Here is a 24689-nt window from a genome sequence, read left to right on the forward strand (position 1 = left end):
ATCCCTTGGCTTCTTTCTTAGATGCTACTATACTAGCTTGTTGCCTCAGTCCATATTCATCATTTTTTTCCTTTATATTCGAGAACTGATTTGGCTCAAAGGAATCAAACGCCTACTGGACCATTTGCCTTTAACTGTTCAGATCCAGCCTACCATCCCTGAGCAAGAAAAAGAACAGATAAAATACTAGAAAGCATCCATCTAGCCTGGTAACCCACTGCCTTATTCAGGCTATTGACTATTTCATTGCTGATTCATAAATTTAAGATGAATGATTTGTAAAGTGAATTAATTAATAGATTTGTGATTTCTAGACCGCATCTAAAGTCAGAATGGTATTATCTACTGATAAATAATAGTGTTCCTTTACAGAGTACAATGTTGGAGTTATGAAAAAACTGATTTAGATATCTGCATCTCCAATATTTTATAGCTATAGCTTCTCAAAACACCGTATTTTTCCCTTCTGATCAAGGGAACTTTGGGTATGGAGGTCAAACATTTTCTATCAGATAATTTAATAAACAGGTACTATTTGGAAGAATGGGATAACATGCCCCCAAATCCCACTGTTAGTTTCAACTTTAGCAAATGGAAAAAAAAAGAAAAAGAAATCTTAAGAAGTCTGTTTCATGAATGATTACAGGAATAAAACCCAAACTATCCTGTGATTCAAAGTAAGATAAATCCATAATCTTACACCAACAATCTGTAAACCCTTTTATGTATAACTGGACCCACCCCCACAAACTCCATGTTGGTGAAAGCAAAGAAAAACAAATTTTTTCTAGCATCACGGGAGAGACTTGTATCTGGCACTAAAACAGGGTTACAGCTTTGAGTTGTTACAGAAAGCAACTTCATGCTAAAACTTTTTGTCTTTTTAAACTTTTTTTTAATAGGGAAAGAACCCTGCTAACACCTACTTTCACATACCTAAAACTGCAACACCAAAGGGTGCAGGAGACACAGATGCTGTGAATAAGGAAGTATAATATTCAAGTATATGAGGAAGTATCACAAATGGCCACAGAGAAATATATATATATTTATATCTATAATACTGTATCAAACAGATGGAAAAGGGGTGTGAAACTGGTAGTGTGTACACAAATCTAGCTGATCAACCAACGTTCTAATCAGACACGAGTCCACCCTAATGAAAGTGCTTCACTCCTAAGAGATGCACTTTATACCACTTCCTCAACCACAGCTCAAATGCGTCGTAACTATTTCTTAATTAGTTAAATAATTTATTGGATTGACTTATACTCTGATATAATTATCCAGGTCCCAAATGTTAATAACTTAATTGAATCTTTCTTCCCATTTATACAAAATAACGCTTTAAAAAAAACTTATTTCTTACATGCTCTTCCCTTCCTGCAATCAGACTCCTTGATTTAATTTAACCTGTAATAAGTTACAATGGGCAGCTTTTTATCTTTTCACCCAGCAACAAAATAGTGAAATGAGCAGCTTGGATTTTAACAAGGCCTTTCAGGATGTAGTGGATAGCCTTCAGGCACATGAAAGGTAGAAATGCAATTTTTAAAATAATATTACTCCATGCAAAACAGAGCAGAGCAAAAATAATTGTCCAATTGTACTCATGTAAAGCCAGTATCTTCCTTTTACAAATGGAAATCAAGTCAATTTCTGCATATACTATTCTTTTTTAATATAAAATTGTAACAATTACTACAGTTTGGGAATGAGATTATTTATTTTATGGTTTGTAAAGAATGAATATAACACCTGCTCAGAGCCCACTCCTGCCAAGAGCTCATGCCTAAATAGTATTACTTCAATGCTAAACAAGAAATATTCACAAGCCCTGCTTAGCGAGTGCGGCAGTGACATCCTCGGCCAGGGTGGCAAGCTGGGGGGATTCGAGCAGATTGATGCTTCCAGAAGAGGAGACGTTGCTGAGTCGTCGGGGGGATGCCACGCTGGATCTGCCTGGGGACTGCGTAATGATCTCAGCCCCGTGGTCCACACGGGCCTTAGCATGCTCTCTGAAGTTCAACTTTTGGCTGTCAATCTGTTTAAGACAAGCATCAGTCCTCGTTAACTCAAGCATCTTAACTGTTGCTTAGCTCTTTCTCTATATCCCAGAGCTGACGTTCATGTCACTTCTATCCAGCTCTACCATCCCTACTTCTAGATGTCCAGGCCTTCAATTTGGGACCCATTTTGATGAAGAGTATTTCAGAAGGATTTTTTAAAAAGGCAAGATCGGCTCAGGATCTTGTTTCTTACCTTGACATTACCACCTCCAGGTACGTGGTGAGCATTGTCAAGTGAACCAACTTTAGCTTGGGCCTTTTCTTTGAAATCCAGTTTCACACTCTCAATTTTCACACGCCCACCACCTACGTAGGAGAGGAGAAAGGCTTTTAAATGCCTTGCTAAAATTAAATCTTATATTTGTGGTGACTAGTTCCCCAAAATGATTATAGTAGGTAGACCATGGCAAATGACAAACTTAATGAACTCTACTATCCCTCCGACCATGGATGTGAAAGGAATCTTTTAGATTTCTAGACTATACCATTTTCCCCACACCATCTACGGTAGTGACATCCTTTTTGTACCATTACGTGGATTGCTCTACATGTTAATTCCTTTCTCCTCTACTCATGTCTAACCCAAAATATCAGAGGGGTTTTTCTTGTCTGTGTGATAAAAACTCTAAAAATAACACAATGAAAGTATCATATGTATCCTTTCTCAAACTTGGCACATTTAGTCTCTTATTTCTAAGGGAGCAAATTAAATTGCAATGAAGCTCTTCTTTATTTCTCTTAATGGTAATAGGTCACTTGTTCAAAGAACTATTAGGCTAGCAATGGAGTGCATGTGGGTAATATTACCATTTGTCAATTTTCAGCACTGATAGCTTGACTGATGAAACTGGAGTCAGGGGCTAAGTTGCTTAAGAGCTTCCATTTTAATTAGCAGATGGAGTGATAGGAAGAGACTCTCAGGAGATCCCATTCTTTTCCAGATGCCATAGGACCAATGTGACTCTGACTTTGATCTGATAATACTGAGACGGAGTTTTGACCATGCCATTTCCTTAAATGCTAATTAGTCTGAAACTCGAGGATCTGCCGATAGATGAGAGTGCCATGAGCCACCCTTCTGTGGCACTCCCCATTTCTGCACACCTTTCTCAGGCTTAGGAATGTAAGGAGTTCTACATTGAGTTGTCCTTTAGCCTGTTCTTGAGCCTGTCTGCTGATGTCTTTGACCTGGAAGGAAGCTGGATTAGATACCTTTACCTGTCTCCACCTAAGAGATTAGCTTTGACTTGCATTATTAACTTGGTTTTGGCGCTATGCATTTTTTTGCAAGGCCAGTGGTAAGCCATGTGACCCTCTACTATCATTGCATCTCTCCTGGGATTTTGATTTGGGAAGAATACCTGAGGGACTCTATGGAAACATGGAAGAGATTTTTCAATTTTGGACTCTTGCTGCTTATTTATCTCTGTAGACGAGAGAAAGGTCTGTTAAAACTTTACAGGTCTCTTAGGCCTGTGGTGTTTTTCTCATGTGATACCTGGACATTTATATTAACACCCAATTACCTGGCCAGGGGCCCCTTGAAATTGTATGGTGTTACTGGATTAAATTTTGAAGATTCATTCATTCTCCTCCTGAAGGCTTAGGATGTACATGATGTTATTTAACTCACGCTTACAGAAGACATGTAGTTGTCCTTCCCTCAAAAGATGCATAACTGCAGGAGTGTTATCCTTCCAACATTTTACTTGGCCCCATGGGTCTCACTTGTTGGTTGTTACAGGATTAGTGTGATTCATAAAACATAATTATATTGGTTAGAGTCTAGAAGATGTTGAGCTTTCAGCTACATGAGATCAACTTTCTTAGGATCTTACTTTTCTATTTTTTGGTGGCCTCTGATAGAAATTGTCTTTTCAAGTTTTCTTTTATGGTTATATGTTGTATCTATGTAACCTTGTTAAAATTTTTTTGAACTGTATTTTGAGAGAGAGAGAAAAAAAAAATAACAATGTAACATTGACCCAAAATATATTCAGAAAAGGAAGACTGAGAACTCTATTTCTGTTGAAGTCCTACTAGGTATTTTTACGTAACTCTTAGAGAAGCCCATTTGAATTCAGACATCTCTGCCTTTGGTTCTGAAAAATTCTGGCCCCCTCAGGAGCAGTAACTGCAGAAGACTATAATCCCTGTCAAGCTTCATATGTCCCGAAGTGAAGTCCACAAGACCGGATATTTCAATCTGTGGCTCCAGGTATCAAACTGTTTCCTTTATTTTCTCCTTAGATATTCCACAATCCAAAGTAACTTTGTGAAAAGCTTGCTATTGACAAGGATCATTGTGCTAATACATCTTTATGAACTTAGTCACCTGGTTCATTTATTACGAAGTAAGAGCTAGATTTAGAAAAAGGTGGGAGTCCATGACAATAGCCTTTTATGACCAGTAAAACATACACAGAATATTTTCTTATCTATATAAGATTTTTCTGTGCATCAAGACCCCAGGTGAATTTAACTAAATGTATACTTACTGTGTGGAATGAAAGAATCCGATATTGTCTTTTGTATTCTGGAAGAAAGTAGGCAGCATAGCCAAATACTTCTATCATACTGTTGACACAGTACAAAGTCAACTAAATGTTTGTAGACTTAAGTAATAGATGGGGGGTTGTGAAGATACCCACATGGGAACATATCCCTGCTGTTTCCTAAATGACAGAGAGCTAATTCCAGGGTAGCAATTCTGAAACCAGGAATGGAGATTCCTTACTCGTAGTTTCTAACTCCTTGACTTGCCTTATGAACACCGTTTGACAAAGAGAAGCCCAATTTCTAGATATGTTTCCAGTTCGTTTATCTATTTTGAAACATATCCTATCTACCTTTGTTTTTCAACTAATAAATTCTTCTTAATAATCTCCTGGTCAGAAATCTCATTGGGCTCAATTATTCTTATACCTTGTTTTGATAACATTTGAGACAATGATTAATGGGAATAACCTATTACCTGGTTTAATTAAGATGCCAAGCATAGATGGTTAAAACCAATTGCTTCCTCTTGTCCTTCAATGGTATATATAAATTGTGTCAAAATATTCTCAAGAAAATTTACAAATTTGACAGTTGTCCATTATTTACATATGCATGGAGGTGGATTTAGCAAAAACATAATACATGATACTCAGAAAAAGTGACTCATAATACATTAGAGGGAATTAAAGAGGGAAAAATCCCCAGCAAGAAGAGTAGAAATTCTACCTTAGAGCATCAGTCTTATGAGATATTCTAGAAAAACAAGAAGTCCATGGTCAAATAAGTTGGGGGAGACATTGCATTCTGAGGATTCACAATACTTATAGACCTGGATCTGAGAAATTCAGCAGAAAAGTTAATTTTTTCAGCTTTGCTTAAGCACAATCCTTTTTTCACATAATGCAGAAAAATAATTTCTTGAAAAATCTTTGGAAATGCTTCTTTCAGTGTATGTATTATGTATAAATACATGGCCCAGTGTATTTTATAGACTATATATTTCCAACGAGCTCCAACATGCATGTTGCGTACATCGAGATAAACGCATCTCATGTACCTTTTAATTTTTATTTATTTATTTAATTTTATTTTTTTGTCTTTTTCTCTCTTTTTTTTATTGTACCTTTTAATTTTTAACATGTCCTATGATACGTGGCCTGTGTGTGGTAACTAAGTTTACTTGTCCAAGTGAAGATGCCTTGAAATTTCTCATGTAAATTTCTATTAATAAAAGCATGACGTATCAGGATTTGGAAAAGTCCTTCCAATTAGATATTTCACAGCAACACAAATTTCGCTTGTCAATTTCTTGAATCCAATCTAATATCTCCCAGACTACTAAAAAGTACGGATTTACCTGGCCTGTGGCGGATGTTTTTCAGAGAGCCGCATTTGGATGTCACGTGGCTTAGGTCTATCTTCTTGGTGACAATCTGTACCTGTGTGAACCACATAAAATGTGCTTAAAATAGTTTAGACATAAACAACCCCCAAGATCATACGTCAAATCTAGAAACATATCCAAACTCACAACATACAACAACATATACATACAAATGGGAAAACACAATCTTCCATAGATCCTCCCACATGTTTGGTTGGAAAGAAAAACCAAAGTGAAGGAAAATCCTAGAATAGAAGATTTTATTAGCAGAAAACAGATCATGCCCCAAGGGGATAGAAACACCTGGATGCATACGGCAAGCTTCCACCCAGAGAACGAAGCCACATCGTGTCAAACCTTTCCATAAGCAAAGAGCCAAGTGAAGAGAGAAATTATGCTTTAAAAAGTGATTTTTACATAAAAGTGACCAACTTTGCTCATAGAAACAAGAAGCCCAACACTGCTTTAAGATAACAAGAAGAAGAAAGCTCTAAACATGCTTTTTTAAAATACTATTGTCATGTCTTGGCTAAATGGAATTTTTATTGCACACCAAATTATCAATATAAAATGACAGCATTTTTTCTTCTTTGTGTCTTGTTGAAATTATTTCATCTCCCAATATTTGAAACAGTGCTTTCCAAGTGTGGTTCCTGGTCCATTTGCATCAGAAATACATGGGAATTACTTAATTGAACACTGGAAATGGCGTCAGGGAATCTGCACATTTGAACAAGTGATTCTTCTCTAGGGGAAAGTTTCAGACTACTGTTTTGGAGGTTGGAAGCTCCCTTACTTACTTTAGAGATCATTAGTTATCTCAATTTATCCTTTTCCATGTAGGTGTTTTGACCGGCAGCACCTGTAGTAGAGGGCAGCTGGGTCTACCCTCTGATACCCTCAAATTATTTCCTAGGACCAAGATTGCTTCTGTGAAAGTACCACATGGTGTGAGCTTACAGTCAGGGCAACAGGAAGGAGGGCAACCTTGTCAGTGTAAATGCTGAGCCTGAAGCTTAGCCCTGCACCCTGGAAAGAGCCCAGAAAACCTTGCTGTGGTCCTCCCACATGGCATATTTTCACACCCAGTGGAGCTACTCTGAACATCAGGCGACAGCTCCTGCTAGAAGGCACTTGCTTGTCTCTCCTTTCACTGCTTGACTCCATCTCTGCCCAGTTGAGGAGCAAGGAACCAAGAGTTATTAGATAGGTGAGAATTCCGGATTTGATAATCTATAAATTACCTGAGTCACAGACGGTCAGAATCTGAAGTTTAGGTGACAGGATCTGTAGTATAGAGAGTCACCCAGTTCGCCTTTTTTGTTATTCTAATTTTACAAAGAACCATGCTTTCTTTAGCTTGAGTTTGCCTGTTTCAACTCTTCCTCAACTACATTTGAGAAACACGGATTCATCTTTCCCTTTCTCTCATAGGATATTATTTTCACTCAATTTAAGAGACAGGAAAAAATTCCATCAAGTCCAGTCCAGAGTATACTGGGACTTGAATCTTTTCACTGAATTACAGATGAGCCATGCTTCACCAGTTTTGTATTATTCCAAATGATATCCCAACTCTCATGAATAATGAAGCACAAAATATTGACATTATACAGTTTGGGTACTTTCAAGTACATCAGACTTTGCCCCAAGAGTAACTTAAATGGAGCTAGAAAACTGTGTGCACAGCTGACTTTTACAGGGGCGTAGAGACAGCATGAGAAAATACCTTGAAGCCAAAGGCCAGCAAACAAATTGGCAAGTGAGGTGGGTTTTCCATCTCCCCGAAAACCATGGCGTACCCCATTAAAAAAGCAAGAATTCGCCAGTGATCTTAGAGGGAAGGATGGGAAGGCCATCACCAAAAATGCAAGGTTGACAAGCTCCCAAACCAGGGGGACGTGTGGAGCAGCAACAAGAAGGGGGGAGTGTGTTGGGAGGGAGGCAGGAAAGGAGACCAAGTGCCTGCTGTGCAGATGGCTCCACACAATCAGGACGGCTCCTAACAGAAGCTTCTACTTACATTTCCGCCCCCAGCAGAATGTTTGATGTTATCCCTGGAACCACATCTGGACTGAACCTTGCTAAGATCAATCTTCTGGTTTAAAATCCTAACCTAAAAGGAATTGGAAGTAACTTCACTGTGCATTTTTCTTTCCATATGCTGGGTACAGGGAACCAGAAATGGGCAGCACCAGAGGCTCCAAACTCCCTTCCACCTACGTAATCATTTAAGAGAAAAAACTAACACTGAAACTGAAGAGCAGATCTATCATATGAATATGAGCCCCTTTTCTCCTGCACCCCGCTCCCCCAAGGGCCAAATGCTTGAGAGCCTTAGATATCCCAGCCGTAGGCTGCTATAATCTGGAAACAATATAGGAAAAGAAAAATAAAACTTGAATTATCTGTGAGGAGGAGGCTTCTGATATTGTGGGCAACGCTGGGACTCAGGTCCACTCTCTGGAAGGGCCAAGATTGTAGTTCAGCCCAGGATCCTGAAGGATACACCAGTGCCCTTAATCCCCCTTAATCCCTAAAGGGTCACCCATCACAATTGTGAATCACCTGGTACACTTGACTTGACTATGATTGGTCCACATAGAACAGGTGAGGTTCACATTGGTCTGGCTGAATGCTACAGGTGAGGGTTCTCATTCATCCAGGGGAAGAAGCCCTGGTTTCCCAAGACGGTCAACAAGGAGGCTCTGAGCCTCCTCTCCTGAAAGGATTTATGATTCCCTTGCTGGTCTGGCTCGGTAGCCTTTTGAAAGGCCTCTCTCTGACAACTGCTCATAAATAGCCCTTATTCTTGGATTTGGTGTGAAAGCATTATTTCCGTCTTTAGAGGGGAGAAAACCAAGGACCATTAGCTAGCTGACTTGTACTGAGTCATGAACAGGTAGTCCAGGCCTTGGTTGGGCCCAACAGATACGAGGTTAGGTGTTCTATGTCTATTTTCAGCAAGTCCAGTACTCACCTTGAAGGCAATAGTAAATCCAGGTAATAGCAACTCCAGATCTGGAAAGATATTACTCCGGTGTAATGTAATGTGCAAAGTAATAACTCTTGTAGCTTCTTTCATGTGTTTTTGAGTTGTGCGTGTTTTGGAGGGCCAACAAGCAATGTAAGAATGGAAGGAAAGGTTTATTTTTGTTTGTTTTATCTTACTTTGGCTACAACTACCCCCCAATAGCTAAAGGGAAATCCCGTCTTTAGTGGACAATTTATCCTCTTATATATGAAAAAAAAAGCTTAATAAAATTACCCTACATATACAGCTGTCTCTAAGAATGGTATCACATCTCTTGGTATTCGCAAAAAAGAGTAAAAAATTCAAGAGCACATTGAATCCTGACTATTTTTAACTAGACAAAGCTTAAATTGCAGCATCTGCCTAACATTGACAAGATAGCTCGTTCCTTTCAGGAAAGTATCATTCACAGCTCTCATCGGCAGCCCAAGGGAAGGGCCTCTCGTCAAAATCTGAATTCAGAAGACATGATGATTGGGCCACTCTCTAGGGTATAATACAAATTCCTATTAAAAAAAGGGGGGCTATCACAGAGTCTGTATCTAGCCATATGTGTAGTTGCACTGTAAGAGTTTCACATAAATTGTAGATGCAGATAATGAAGTCACTAAGGGCCACTACATTTCAAACCTCACAGGTAAGTTATTTTTAGAAAGCAAATAATTTTGATTTGTTATTTCTAATAATAATACTTTAAATTATTCTCCATAAGGATCTATTTATTTTGGCAATGAAACAGAATTCATCTAAGCCATTTTTCTAATCCTTGGGGATATACAGAGTCTCATATTTCATCTACAAATTTTAATTTAGAGATCATAAGAGTACCAATCAAGTGACTCATTACCAAGTGACCAAAAGCCAAATGTTAAATCTGACTCATCTGTTGCAAAAACGGAAATTCCAAATTCAGTTATATAAATTTGTTTGACTCTAACTTTTAATCAATTGTTTGACAATTTTTATGATTTCGAAAACGAATGATTCAAACCCAAAGGGGACACATTGCCTGCATTATTTAGAGATGATTTAAATCTTAAATTCTAAAACTTCAAGGCCAACTTCAAAGTCGATTTTCCCGAGAATCATAGATTTTCTAGCGGAAAAAACTAGCTGGCCTTTTTTTTGTTTTTTTTGGTACGCAGGCCTCTCACTGTTGTGGCCTCTCCCGTTGCGGAACACAGGCTCCGGACGTGCAGGCCCAGCGGCCATGGCTCACAGGCCCAGCCGCTCCGCGGCATGTGGGATCTTCCCAGACCGGAGCACGAACCAGTGTCCCCTGAATCGGCAGGCGGACTCTCAACCACTGCACCACCAGGGAAGCCCTAGCTGGCCTTTTTTGATGGTAGACTATATTAATCCATGTTTGCTTAATTTGACATGCATTAATAACACATTCTTTACATATTTCCATAATTGAAAAAACTTCATGGTATATATATATATATATATGTATATATATATATATATAAAGAAGATGTTGGGGGTAGGAGTTTTTATTAATTAATTAACTAATTTTTGCTGTGTTGGGTCTTCGTTTCTGTGCGAGGGCTTTCTCTAGTTGTGGCAAGCGGGGTCCACTCTTCATCGTGGTGCGCGGGCCTCTCACTACTGTGGCCTCTCTTGTTGTGGAGCACAGGCTCCAGACCTGCAGGCTCACGCACAGGCTCACGCACAGGCTCCAGACGCGTGAGTTGTGGCTCACGGGCCTAGTTGCTCCGTGGCATGTGGGATCCTCCCAGACCAGGGCTCAAACCCGTGTCCCCTGCATTAGTTGGCAGATTCTCAACCACTGCGCCACCAGGGAAGCCCCATGGTATATTGCTTTTGTCTAAAATGAGGCAAAGTATGACATTCATTTTGCTTAATGGTTGAGTGGACAGAAATAAAACCACTCTGGGCAGTGAATGTTTGATGTTCAGTAAGTTTTAAACTCGAGCTTGACAACTTATATCTGAGCCATGTGACTCACATTTATGCCTTAGCAAAATTACAAAATACTTCATGCCAAATATCTCTAGGATCACTGGCAAATAACACCTTAGAGAGTTAATTCCACAAATACAGGCAGTCTTCAGCAACCATCCCATAAAATAGAAAAATAGATGACTGCTGTGAAGCATAAGGCTTTATTTCAGATTAGTTTTTTTTTTTATCAGAGTTGAGTTTAACTTTCTGTTCTCTGTGGATAGATTGAAATAAAAACTACTTTGTTTGGGAAGAAATTTTCATTGGACTTTTGTTTTCCTAAAGCCTATGTCAAGAAAAATTATGTTAACATCTTAGAGACTGCCTAGAAAAAATATAATGACCTTCTAATTTACAAATGAACTAATTTTCTATTTAAATGATATGAAGGAAAAATTATTTGAATAATCATTATCCAACATTAACTCTAAATCACACTTTAATCTTTGTTAATTTCTTTCAATCAAAATTTTTACTTGCTCTATTAATGCAAAGAATATGACAACCTTTCCTCCTGCATACTTCATAGTGGAAGTGAAATGTATTATTGTATCAATCAACTGGATCATCCTCCTAAAGCTCTGACTTATTCAAAATTCTACCAAACTCCCTATTTCCTATTAAATGCAACAAAACTTTTAGCCAGGCAACCAGGGTTTGTAGCAATTCTGACTTTTGAGTCCTCTCCTAATACTTTACATTTCATCCAGACTGTCTTCTAGTCCATATTAAGGGCCTTGTTACATTTTCAGGTTCACCCCCATGCTTTCTTCATGTTCTTACCTCTTGACAGAATGCCCTCTTTCCAAGTTTAGTCTGTAACAGATCATCCTTCAAGGCTCAGCCAAACCAGTCCCTCGAAGTGGGAGACTGGCAAAAAAGGACTTTATTCTCATGGGCATACATTGATTACTTGTATGCACACACCACTGACTTTTCATTCATATAAGGGTCTTATGAGCATGAAGAGTTATAAAGAATAGGTTAATGTAATTGAATAATTAATCAGAATTATTTAATTTTAATTAATTCTATGTATTCCTCCACAATGTTAGGGAAGAACAGAATAGTTACTTTCTGGATATTCTTGATGTGAGTCTAGTTGAATTTTACCATAATGGTTCAATTGAAGTGATCTGCCACTGTACTCTCTCTGCATATAAGTTTAATTGCTCCTTTAGAGAAATGAGCTTTTTGTTTTCCCCCCCAATATGGGGTTACTCTAAGAAAGAGCAGGAATACAAAATGCAGGCTATGCCTGTAGACAGGAAAAGATCTCTTACTAGAGATTACTTGGAAATATGAAACATGAAAAATGAAAGAAAATACAATCCTAACATAGTTTTTAGTAAAACAGTAAATAAACCAGAGGCATTAATCACAGCGTCAACAGGATTTCTTGAGCAACAGAAACTTGATTTTTTTGACACTCTCTGCTGCTGCTTATTTAAGTAAAAATATCCCCATGTCAGCTCAAGATAGCAAGATATGGAAAGTAACTGGGAGTCCGAAAGTTTGGATTCTGTTCTCAGCTCCTTTACAATCTGGTACTAGGTCTTTCAGGTATCTTCTAGGTATGAACCTCAATTACAAGAAATTTCTTTCTTTCTCCATCCAAGGTTGTCTTAGAAAGAAATTCTTTTTGAAAGGTAGTGGACAGTGACACTCAATTGACTTCCCTTCAACTTTATGGGGAATTAAGCTTTTCCTTTGGGTTTGCATCATTTCTCAGGAAGGCTTATTAAGCTTTCCTTTATACTTGCATTATAAAAACACTTTTCTGTCTTTCTCAAAAGTATTTCCTATTCCATAACATTCAATTTTAATGAAAACTATTTAGCCTCTATAGAGTCCAGAGGTATCATATATTAAAACAAAAATATTATTATATCATATATTCCTGAAGATTGAAAGTTCTCTGGAACAGATGATGTTCATCAAATATTCATCTGTTAACAACCCTGTGCTCTGGTCAAAATGCATACAGGTATACAAACATTATAGTCCCTTCTGAATTTTAATTAACTCTACCAACACTGATCAATAATTTCTTCAAAACTAAGTATATAAATATAAACAATAAGTATATTTCAATACACATTTTAATAGAAATAATAGTCTATGTGAAAACATACAATTCCACAGATCTCTAAGGAAAAGAATATGGAAGAGGGCCTATTAAGGCATCAGCCCAATTTTCCTGTGCAGACTGTCAAAAAGCACAGAAGGTAAAACCTTGTTGAGAAACCTTGGGGTGAATGCACAATGCTGAAAAATTTGGAAAGAACTTTTTGGTGAAACAGACATTGAGTTTAGCCATTAGAAGCACTGTTAAATATTTTAAGTGGTCTGCCCATGGGCACTGGAAGGAAAGTTATGAATATAGCAGTCATTGTGACTCATGAAAATTAACAGATAATGAGCTTTATCAAGTTCATATGTCAAAATCGTAACATTACATTTTTTTCTTTAGTTTAAAATTTTAAGGAATACTGGACCAAGTTGGTAAGAAAGTAACTTTTTGAGAGCCTGTTCAGTTGTTTGAAAACAACCTGAGATTCAGTGCTGTTCCCATGTCCTTGCTTGGTTTGTAAATGAACAGCAAACAAAAAGAGACTCTACAGGCCACAACTTTGTAAACCCAAAGTAATAATTTTTCCATAGTTTTAAATAATTAATATTTATGAAGCTTAGCTCAATAACTTTTCATTACCTTAGAAAAGATACTTGAATTACAGTTATAAAATTCTATTGCATAAAGACAGGGTCCCTCAAAGAGAGAGAGAGGCATGGACATATATACACTACCAAACGTAAGGTAGATAGCTAGTGGGAAGCAGCCACATAGCACAGGGAGATCAGGTCGGTGCTTTGTGACGGCCTGGAGGGGTGGGATAGGGAGGGTGGGAGGGAGGGAGACGCAAGAGGGAAGAGATATGGGAACATATGTATATGTATAACTGATTCACTTTGTTATAAAGCAGAAACTAACACACCATTGTAAAGCAATTATACTCCAATAAAAAAAAAAAAAACCTGAGGGGGAAAAAAAAAAAAGACAGGGTCCCTGATCTCAAGGAGCTTTCATTTTGAGATAATGATGAATTTGAGAGCAAAAAAATGCCTTGTAATGTATTTTGGTGAACAGTTTTTCTTCATGCTGGGCTGCATTTTACAGTGAATGGGATATTTTATTATACTTCTTATTTAGCATTTATTTGGAGGCCTAAGGAGATGGAAAGAATGGCTTGGAAAAAAACTTAAAATTAAATAAAGGCAGGGAACTAGGGGAGGACAAGAAAAAACAAACAAACACTTTTTTTCTGCCTAGATTGTAGAGGCCAGGGGATGTTATTGTCATCCATTCCCCTTTTATCGTATAGTGCCCAGCATAGTCTTCGTAAATGATGAAAGAATAAATATACAAATGAGAAAAAAGATCTAAATAAGCTTCAGTCTTTCTTTTTTTTAATGAAATTTATAATTTGTAAATTTGCCTATATATTAATAGCACTCAGTAGACCTTCACAGTGGTGACCATCATAATTTTATATAATGAGAAAAAAATCCTGTTTTACTATAACTTATCAGTTGCCTCCAGAATTAATTCCATTCTTTCATTTGAATATAAAATTGAAAGCAACTCATTCAAGTTAGCATGTGAAAGGCCAAAAAAAGTCTCAGGATAATGCCTAAAACTTTATAAGAAAATATAAAAAAGATTCCATTCTACATTTCACACATTTCATTCTCTCCTTCCTCCTTCCCATTGCTCCCCCTTCCTCAATTACACTCCTATTTCAGAAACACTGCTTTTTCACTCAACTTCAGCTGGCCCTTTGTGGCACAAATATTTATGGAGTCTATTAGAGTACCTAAATGAATGTTTTTTGATGAGCTGCAATGCAAAAACACTGTAGAACCATGGATCTGAGAGCTTAAATTATCCACATAGTTTATTTAAATGAGGTGGTGCTATATACAGAAACAAGTATTATTTTGTTGCTTCTATCCTACAAATAAGAAAGTTGAGGGCTACCCTGGTGGCGCAGTGGTTAAGAATCCGCCTGCCAACGCAGGGGACACGGGTTCGAGCCCTGGCCTGGGAAGATCCCACATGCTGCAGTGCAACTAAGCCCGTGCACCACAACTACTGAGCCTGCGTGCACTCTAGAGCCCACGAGCCACAACTACTGAAGCCCACACACCTAGAGCCCGTGCTCCACGACAAGAGAAGCCTGTGCACTGCAACTAGAGAAAGCCCACACACAGCAACGCAGACCCAATGCAGCCCAAAATAAATAAATAAATAATTTTTAAAAATAATAATAAACTAAAAAAAAAGTCGAGGACCAGAGAGGTCAGTACCTAAGGTCACACAATAATTTAGCAAAAAAGCTGGACCAAGAACTCAGCTCTTACATTCTGATCCAACATTCTCTCAGCCAAAATTCACTGTGGTCCCAGCGTGGGGTGTTTCTTTGGGTAATAACTGTAACAGCTTTAGGCAGTCACACTCATTCAACAAGTCACTAGAAAGAATGCATCTCTCGATGCATACAGTATACTACATTCATTCAACTTTCACTCAACAAATATGCCAAATACCTACCATATACTGAACACTGAGGACAAAACAGACCTCAGTCCTGATTTTATGGAGCTTATGGTCTAGTAGGTGAAACAAGACAGACATTAAATAATCAATTATACAATGGAATGTATAAATATGGTGAGAAGCCCTGGCTACAGTATCGAGAGTATATCAGATAGAGAAAATAGCAGAAATATTCTACTCAATATTCTGTAATAACCTATATGGGAAAAGAATCTGAAAAAAATGGATATATGTATATGTGTAACTGAGTCACTTTGCTGTACACCTGCTACTAAGACAACATTGTATATCAACTATACTCCAATATAAAATAAAAATTAAAAAAAAAGAGAAAAGAACAGATGAAGGGAGACTAGTTGACAACTATTGCAGTGATATCAACAAGAGATGACATACCCTGTGCTACGGTGGTGGAGAGTGGACTGAAAGAAATGGGTAGAATACGTGCTGTTTGGGGCACAAAATCATTAGCACCTAAAGATGGCCAGGATATGGAATGAAGGAAAGGGAGATGAAAAGAAAACTCTTTGTTCTGATTTGTGAAACCACCTCATTAGTAACTTTCAACTATCACAAGGTGCTTTGTATACTGATCTTCATAAAGCTGACAGAGAAGAAACTTGTCAAAACGTGTAGGAGTATTCCATATAAATCCAAGTGCCTGTAAAAAAAATCTGACCCACAGACAGAAAAAGTACCATTCGTTGAGCTGTTGCTTAAATTTTTTATGCCACACATTTAGAGAAATTGTTTATTTTCTTACCTTTGTTTAAATCAAGCAGCCTAGTCCTTAAAAAGCTAACACTTTTTATTCTAAAATTTAGCTTTAGATTTAATGTAGCTTAAGGAGCTAGGTGCATTGAGATAGTTTTAAATTAATACACTTAATAAGATAGCTTTACCTATGCCTTGAGTTAAATCAACCAAGCTTACTATCTATAGTGAATCTGAGATGACATATGTTCTTTACAGTAGAATGAATTTATATTTTAGCTGAAAAGATTAACTTTATTGCTTTCTGTAAAGCTCCTCATATCTTCAGCTAGCTTATCTATTCCATTAGGCATTGATTTGCCTCACTGAACTAAACCCTGAGCTGAGCCTCTTTGCCAATAGAAAATTGGACTTCAACAGAAGAGATAATAGCCATAAGCACAAACCTTATACATATGGAAGAGCAATAAATGTTCAAAATGGGGCAAATAATAAAGCTTCCCAACTTGGAAAGTTGTTGAATTCCTAAGACACTATATCTTTCATTATACATTTCTTCTCCCTAATATTAGTGATTGCACAAACTTTAAAACAACAATAATAAAGCTTTTAAAATTAAATTATTTACATACAATTAAACCACTCTGAATTTTATGACAATAGAGTCTGTGCAGATAGTTTGAATTAATTAAATTAAGGTTACATCTACCAATTTACTCCCATCTTCACCAATAAGAGTTGTGTGACTTTTTTTCTTAATAACTATAGATGACATACGTCTATTACAAAACTGGGCTCCTACAGAAGGTATCAATGTTGTCTTGGTCCTCTTCAGTGATTCTGGGTTGGTCACTGTCCATTCAAATATCCTAGTATATACAATTACTATTGGGGACAACATGCCACTGGCTTCAATTTCCCCAACAGGGTGCACTTATGGATTCTCTGTCAGATAACAAGGGTCTTTAGCATATTATCTTGACAATTTCTAAGAAGCTTTAACATAAAAATTTCTCTTAGTCATTTTATAAAGTTGAACCTTAAAATCCAATCAAAATCCCCAGTTTAACATGTACAGAAAAAGACCCTTTCCTCACTCCCTGTATTTGAGAAGATCATACACTATAAGGAGGCTTCTAGGGGGATAGTGTTAAAGTGTTGACTGAAATACTTTTCCTACAAAAACAGTTCAACTGTAGTGCATCTCAATTTCCCAATTCATTTTCCTGTCTAGTTTAAATGCATTGATGCCATCTATCACAAAATAGAAGGCAAATATGTTCCCTCCATCTATTTCTTATCTTGGTGAGGAAATACCTCCTGCTTCTCCAACAAAAGTCACTTTATAACTCCACTGTTGGAGATTTTTTCCAAGTCACCTGAAGATGCCATAGGATAATTTTGCATCAGGTTACCACTTGCCTCATGGAACAAGAGATTTTCTTCAAATGACATGATGATTTGAGGCTATTTTTGTTCCTTCTGTAATTTTTTGTGTCATATCTTTACTAACCCTAATTACCATAATCTCTAGGGCAGCATTAGTTCAGCTCAAACGAGTGAGACATCTTTATATCAATTTTATCAATTAACAAATATAGTAGAAGTCAATTAAAATTAGACATAGAAATATTCACAGCCAGATATCATAATGAAGTAGAAAGAGAAAATAAATAAGTCTTCATATTCTGGGCTTCGTTTAACTTAATGATTCTAGCAAAGCTGAGGCCAAAACAATTTTTTGTCTGTCTTGAAAAGTCCTTTGAATAAAATCATTTATTGTCAAATTATATCAATAATTATTCCCTTCTTATTAGATTTTCTTTTTAGTTTCAATAAAATATCTTTGAGGCACTTAATATTCCCTTGTGATTCTAAGAAGAAACAGGTTCTTTTAAGTATCAATATTTTCCAGAAGATAAGCAAGTAAACCTCACATTTAGTTAAGGAGAATACCAGGACACTGGGATATTTATAAAAAGAGAATTGATTTTAAATACACATGATAATTACTCTATTTTAGGGGGTAGCTCAAAAGAGCTAAAATAATAAACTTGCAAATTGGTACTAAATTTATTTTATTCAACTTACTCTTTTCAATTATTTATGTATAAATATAAAAATAATATGGCATTTGGATATTTCCAAAAGGCTCAAAATATTTCCTTCTCTTGGATGTGCAAAACTATGACAAAGGCAAGAGTATGAGATTTTTCGAATTACAGGCTTAAACTTGGTAGAACTATTTTTGTTTTATGCTTAAAAAGTGTTTCTTGTAGCTCATATTTTAATAACATTTTTCTATGAAAAAGCATCTTTCTGTGACTATATTATTATAGAATGTTATAGTTGTTCTGAAAATGGCATACTGAGTCCTTCGTTCCTTCTTTGGTTGATTTTTGCTTAACTCTTTGGACTTTCTTGAACAGAATCACAATGAGAAAGCAAAGAAGTCTGTTGCTAAAGGAAGAAGCAATATTAAACTTTTGTTTCAACACTGAGTAGGAGTCTTCGACAGCCTCACGTTTTGGCAAGACATTTCTTCTAAACCTGCTGAAAATACATTTTCTTTGGCATGAGAGAGGGATACCAGAAATCAGTGGCAGGAAATACAAGAGATAAGAAAAAGAGTGGAAGAAAATAATATTGAGGTTAAAAAGAAAAGCTGTTTTGGTATATTGAAAGGGCATTACTAGTTTGCTAATATATAAAGGAAATGATTGCTTTCTCTCTTCTTTCACTAACGGATGGGTGTTTTATCTCTTCATTGACAATACAAGTCAAACTATGGGTATATCAATATCACAAGGGAAATATTAAATGATATTTGTATTTGTATTGTATTAGTCCTTCCAGGCTAATTGCTTTGTCCAAACACATAGTGTAAAAGCAAAGTTCAGGTTAAGGTAGAACTCAAAGCCCTCTGGTTGGAAAAATATGTGAATGTTTGCTCTGAAGCTGAAGTTAAGAGTTAGTAGGTAGAATTTTACTAAGAACCCTATTCAATACAATTAATCTGAAATAGATTTTCCAGTAGAACCATATAGAACTGTCTATTAATTATCAACATGAATATTTGCCCTTTGCAATGTCTGGGCAATAGCAGCCAGAGAAGAAACTTGGGGAACCATGTTCTGATTTGGAATGAACATAGGAAAATGGTAGAAGATGTCATAGGAAATCCTTGGGGAGAAGGAAGGAGATAAAAGTGGAATTACTAAAAGATGGTCAAAGGAACTCACAGTCAGGATCTAAAATAGATCACTCAAATTCATATCAGAAGTGTAACTTTAATCTCTTAAGTTAAAATCCACAAGGCAATAGAGATACATTTAGAAAAGATCTGTTAGGTAGTCAACTAAAAGATTCTCTTATACGGTTAAATCAATTTTTATCTAGTAACAACCACAAGCCATATGATTTCCATCATATTTCATAAGCTATCTTTCTCAGATAAGACCCATACCCTCAGCAATAAATCATAACCAGTAACGCTTTAAAACCTCCATCTCCCTTTTGTTTCAAGAACCGTTAGCCTATAATATGAGGATGGCAACATAATAAGTAACGGGATTTTACTTTGGCAGCAAATACGTGTGTTCATGTGATTCTTACCTGCCCCCCTTTAGGCTGGTATTTGATGTTCTCTGTCGATCCAATTTTGGATTTGACATTCTTCAGGTCTGGCAGTGGTTGGTTGATAAGCCGAAGTTGCTTGGGAGTAGCAGGAGATTTTGGAGGCGTACGTATAATGGCAACTTTCTTCTCACTGGGCACCAAGATGGCAGACTTGGGGGTTCCTGGTGTGTGAGGGGTCCTGGGGTAGCTAGGGGTTCCAGGAGTGCCTGGTGTGCGTGAAGAATAGCTTGGTGGGGTACCAGGAGTGATGGCGGTTGATCCGGGGGTAGTGGGTGTTGAAGTGCCACTTTTTCCTGCTCTGCGAATTGGCTCTGACCCTATATTAACAAACAAAACAGAACCCAAACCACAGTGTCAGAAAGTTCTCCTCGAGACACCCCCCTTCCCATCCATTGTTAGAACTCATAATTCATTAAATTTCTAAAGGGTTTAGAATATTTATGAATGACAGCAATGCTCGAAAAGGTGAGAACCTCCTATTTTTAGGCCCATAAACTGGTGACATTCTTTTGATTCTATCAATGTGAAGATAATACTTGGGTTTTCCTGATTTATTTATTTATTTATCTATCTATCTATTTATTTATTTATTTAGCGGTACGCGGGCCTCTCACTGTTGGGGCCTCTCCCGTTGCGGAGCACAGGCTCCGGACGCGCAGGCTCAGCAGCCATGGCTCACGGGCCCAGCCGCTCCGCGGCATGTGGGATCCTCCCGGACCGGGGCACGAACCCGCGTCCCCTGCATCGGCAGGCGGACTCTCAACCACTGCGCCACCAGGGAAGCCCCTGATTTATACTTAATTCTCATTATGAATGTGTCAAAAGTATTTTCTTCTTGTGTGATCATTTAGGCATATGGACCTGCCTTTAGTTGGAAAAACAGTCTGCACTTAACGTTCTTTGTGGGCTCATATTTACTGAAGAGTCTTTGAATGACATGCAGAACACTTGTTCTTTTGTGTAGTGAGTTTATTCCGAGATCCAGGTGGATACACAACATAAAATTGTATATTTAGATCACATGCTTTTGGCTTGCATAGAAAATTATTTAACTCTAAAAAAAAAAATCTAGTTCTCTCCTTAGAAAAGTGGGATGTTATAAAAATTTATTCACAGTCAATCTTGTACCTGATTGTGTTTGCAAATATTTCCTTTACAAGGAAATATATCTTAGCTCTTATTAGAAAAAACAAAACAATTTCTTTCCTTAGAAAAGTAGGGTGTTGTAGCAATATGTTCACAGTGAATCTTGTGATTGCGTTTTCTCCCATACTTCCATTACTAGTTTGCAGTTTGGAGTCAAATCAATAATCCTTCACTGTCTATTAATAATAAAGATATTGTGAGGTGTATTTCTTTGCCTCAACTTGATGTTAACCTCATTTTATCATTTAACTCATTTTCCCTCATTTTCCTATGCTATGTTTCTCACATTGTTTTTTTAATGTGGGTTTAAATGCCATTTCAAATGCTTTTTTGAAAGAATAATGATATAAATGAGGATACACCTTAACAGATTTCAAAGCACTTTTGTGAATACCGAACATTTGATAACCAAACATACACACACGCAGTAGAGGCAGCTCTTATTATGTCTAACTTAACAGTAAGGACATTGAGCTTCATGTACCCAGATGATACTAAATGCTAAGCCAGATATGATATTTAGCTTCTTAACATTTGTTGAACTTTCTCTTAACTCTAAAAATCTTTTGTCTAAAATAATACATTGACTCCAATAATAGAACACTGATTTACATTGTTTACATTTATTATACAAATTCTTTCACTTTTTAAAATATTTTATAGAAGGGCATGATTTTTATTTTTTACTACTGAGTATGTAACTTTGTAAAATCAATGAATCTTCTGGAAATTTTGTAGAGGATAAAGATATAACTCATTAATTTTAAAATCAATGAAGTAAAAGGGATCGTAGAGTCATCTGATGTAATTAATCATCAGTGCAGAAAGTTCTTCCTGAGAAAGGAGACAATTAATCTTTGCTTAAATATTTACAAGGAGTGAGCTCAAGAGCGCTTCTGAGAGAATTGTAGTCTGCAGACAAAGTAAATCTACCCATTGGTCTAGACTCAGTCTCCTGGATAACCAGAATAATTTTACTTCCTCTCTCAGTGAACAGTTTTCACATATCAAGGCAAAGTTGCCCCGTGTCCTTTTGGTCTTTTAGTAAAAGGGCATGACATGGGTAGACTATTCAACTGGCAATATGAAATGGGATTTGAGAAGAGTAAAGTGATAAATTAGTGATTTTTATTGCTTTCCACAAATATGACATTTCAAGACCAGGATAATACAACCACATTCAACTTGTCTTTCTGTAGATTCCTGGCTATAACATTTGTTTATGGAGGTTTTGATGTTGGTTTGAGTCAGTCACTATGTCCTGAAATATCTCTTCAGAAATTTATTTCTTCCTCAAATGTATTCTCTATCACGTCATCACTTTTAAATAGCTCAGGTCTTTTGGGGAGAGGGATCATCTCTGTATTATTTGCCGCTCTACCTAACACTGGTGTCTTTTATGGGGCCTGAACACAGCAGGAGCTTAACATATTTTTTTTTAATGGTATGAATTTGATTCAGAATTTATCCAAGTGTGCTGAGGTATTTTCCACTTCATGGAGACCGAGTTAAAGCAATAATCTGGATGTGCATAACAATATTTACTAAAAGAAACATTTGTGTAAAAGTAAGAGTTATTTCTATACCCCCAGAAAATGCCTTTAAGTTTTGAAAAAGTAAAGGAGGAAGGTTCTGTGTTATATCTGGAGAATGAGAAAAAAACACAAGTATTAAGAAGCTCTTAATGCTGCTGTTCAATAGATATGATCAATTTTTATTGTAATAAATTATGTTCTAGTCATCAAAAATGACAAATTTGACTGTTTCTTATTAGTTCTGAAATGGAGAAGATTAAATTAAATTACTAAAACGATTTTAAAAATATTTATGAGTTACTCTCTGACACTATGTTCTTATTTATCTTGTCATCTCTTCAGTGACAATGTCTTTCCCTCCTCTTGGGCTGAATGAACTTCCTGCATAGCACTTTCTTTCAAATCTTTTCAATAGCTGTACAAAATGCTAGAATATTCCTGTGTGCAGTTAAGGAGATGATCGGCAAATGGGAGGAGGCAAACTGCTTGTTCTGCTAACTGTCCCTATGCCTTTTAGCTATTGCTATGTAGAGCTAAAATAGACCCTACGTCCTAGATTATCAGAGTATCCTTTATGTTCACTGCCAAATAATACAATGTTGTATGCTTATGAGCATAAGTAAAGGTAAAAAGTCAAGGTAGAATTGGCTCAGAACATAAAAAGCAATTTGTATACAGATACATTTTAAAAGGCAGAGTACAGTGGCTCAAAGATGTGGATTTATGTAAGAAAGTGTCATTTTGCTTCCATGGCAACAAATACAAGCATAATTCAAGGTGTGTTTGGGAAGCACTCGGGCCTTTGTGTTGGCTCAACATCCCTGGGGTAATTGCTGATGCTCAATTCCAACTCCAGGTATTTGGAGTTAAATTCTCTTCTCTGGAGATTACTAACTCTTAAACGTCTTCTTTGCTAGTTCATTTGCCTACTTTACATGTGTTAAGGTGAAAAAGAGTGATTTCAAAGGCCTAGCATGTATTTCAAAGGATGTTAATGCTTCATGAATCCAAACGCTGTGGGACACAATGGCTTTAATTATAATAAACACTTTCACTGTAGGCAAAAAACACTGTTTAAGTGTCATACAAAATAGTCACATTTGAAGTGGGGCAATTATCATTAAATACTCAGAAAATAGGTGGTGAAATCAACTATAATGTGATAGTAGTAGCAATTTCCAACACTTTCGTAATGGATTTTAAATGACAGAAAGGCTATTCTCCAAATGTTTCCACAATTTTGTAATAGTTTTTAAATGACAGGGATACTATTCTCCGAGTGGTTCTACAGAACAGTTCCCTAATACTATTTCTTCTAAATAAATATAGAGAAGACATTAAGAGGACAGGTTGTGAACTTATCAGTGGGCTGAAAACCAAATTCAGCCGCTTACTAGCTGTGTAGTATTGAACAAGTTACTGTCTTTAAAAGGTCAGTTTTCTCATCAGTAGATTTAATGAGGTTATTAATACCTAACCATCAGCATTGTTAATTAAACTGATTGAAAAATGTGTCTTAAGATTTTAGCACATATATGTGATTAATAAATGGTAGTATAATGATTGGAACTTTTTTATATTCTTTACATAGACTGTGATAATTGCTGACCATTACATTATGAAATCAAAAGAAATTGAAGCTATTGCACAGAACATGCTATGTTTACAGCCTCATTGGAATGCAAATTCTTACCAAATTGAGCAGGATCCTTAATTTTGATTGTTGATTTTCTAGTTAGATTTTAGGACTTGGAATTCTAATAAAGGTTAAGTTTTTATATTTAAAAAGTCCCTGGACTTCCCTGGTGGTCCAGCGGTTAAGACTCGGAGCTTCCACTGCAGAGAGCACAGGTTCTATCCCTGGTTGGGGAAGTTCGGTACGCCATGCGGTGTGGCCAAAAAAAAAAAAATCCCTGACTATTGGTTTTCTCTACTAATTAGTTCTTTCGAATTTTCTTTTTTACTTTAAACTTCAAGAGAGAATATATATTCTGAAAATGACTTTATTTCAATCCTATTTAAGGGATAATGAGGTAGTATTCCTCCCTCAGTTGTTTTGACTCAAATAATGGTTTTGGACCCA

General features: G+C 36.7%; 1 protein-coding gene across 29 annotated transcripts in view; it reads right to left on the reverse strand.

Moving 5' to 3' along the window:
• Positions 1–1747: 1747 nt before the first annotated feature.
• MAP2 (microtubule associated protein 2) overlaps positions 1748–24689 on the reverse strand; it is a gene marked incomplete at its 5' end in the record, with an annotated part of 72850 nt that continues 49908 nt past the window's right edge. For 24 of the 29 annotated variants that reach the window (XM_082658504.1, XM_082658503.1, XM_082658491.1 and 21 more), the window contains 4 exons: positions 1748–2044; positions 2263–2375; positions 5926–6007; positions 19902–20242. In XM_082658504.1, the coding sequence (XP_082514630.1) occupies positions 1829–2044; positions 2263–2375; positions 5926–6007; positions 19902–20242 (752 nt within the window). In that variant the 3' untranslated portion in view covers positions 1748–1828. Of the gene's footprint in view, positions 2045–2262; positions 2376–5925; positions 6008–7975; positions 8069–19901; positions 20243–24689 lie in introns of all 29 variants that reach the window. The other 5 variants (XM_082658496.1, XM_082658500.1, XM_082658493.1 and 2 more) reach the window with 1 other exon arrangement.

Source organism: Grampus griseus (genome assembly GCF_964374135.1).
Source record: "Grampus griseus genome assembly, chromosome: 7".
In the NCBI taxonomy this organism is placed as follows: domain Eukaryota; kingdom Metazoa; phylum Chordata; class Mammalia; order Artiodactyla; family Delphinidae; genus Grampus; species Grampus griseus.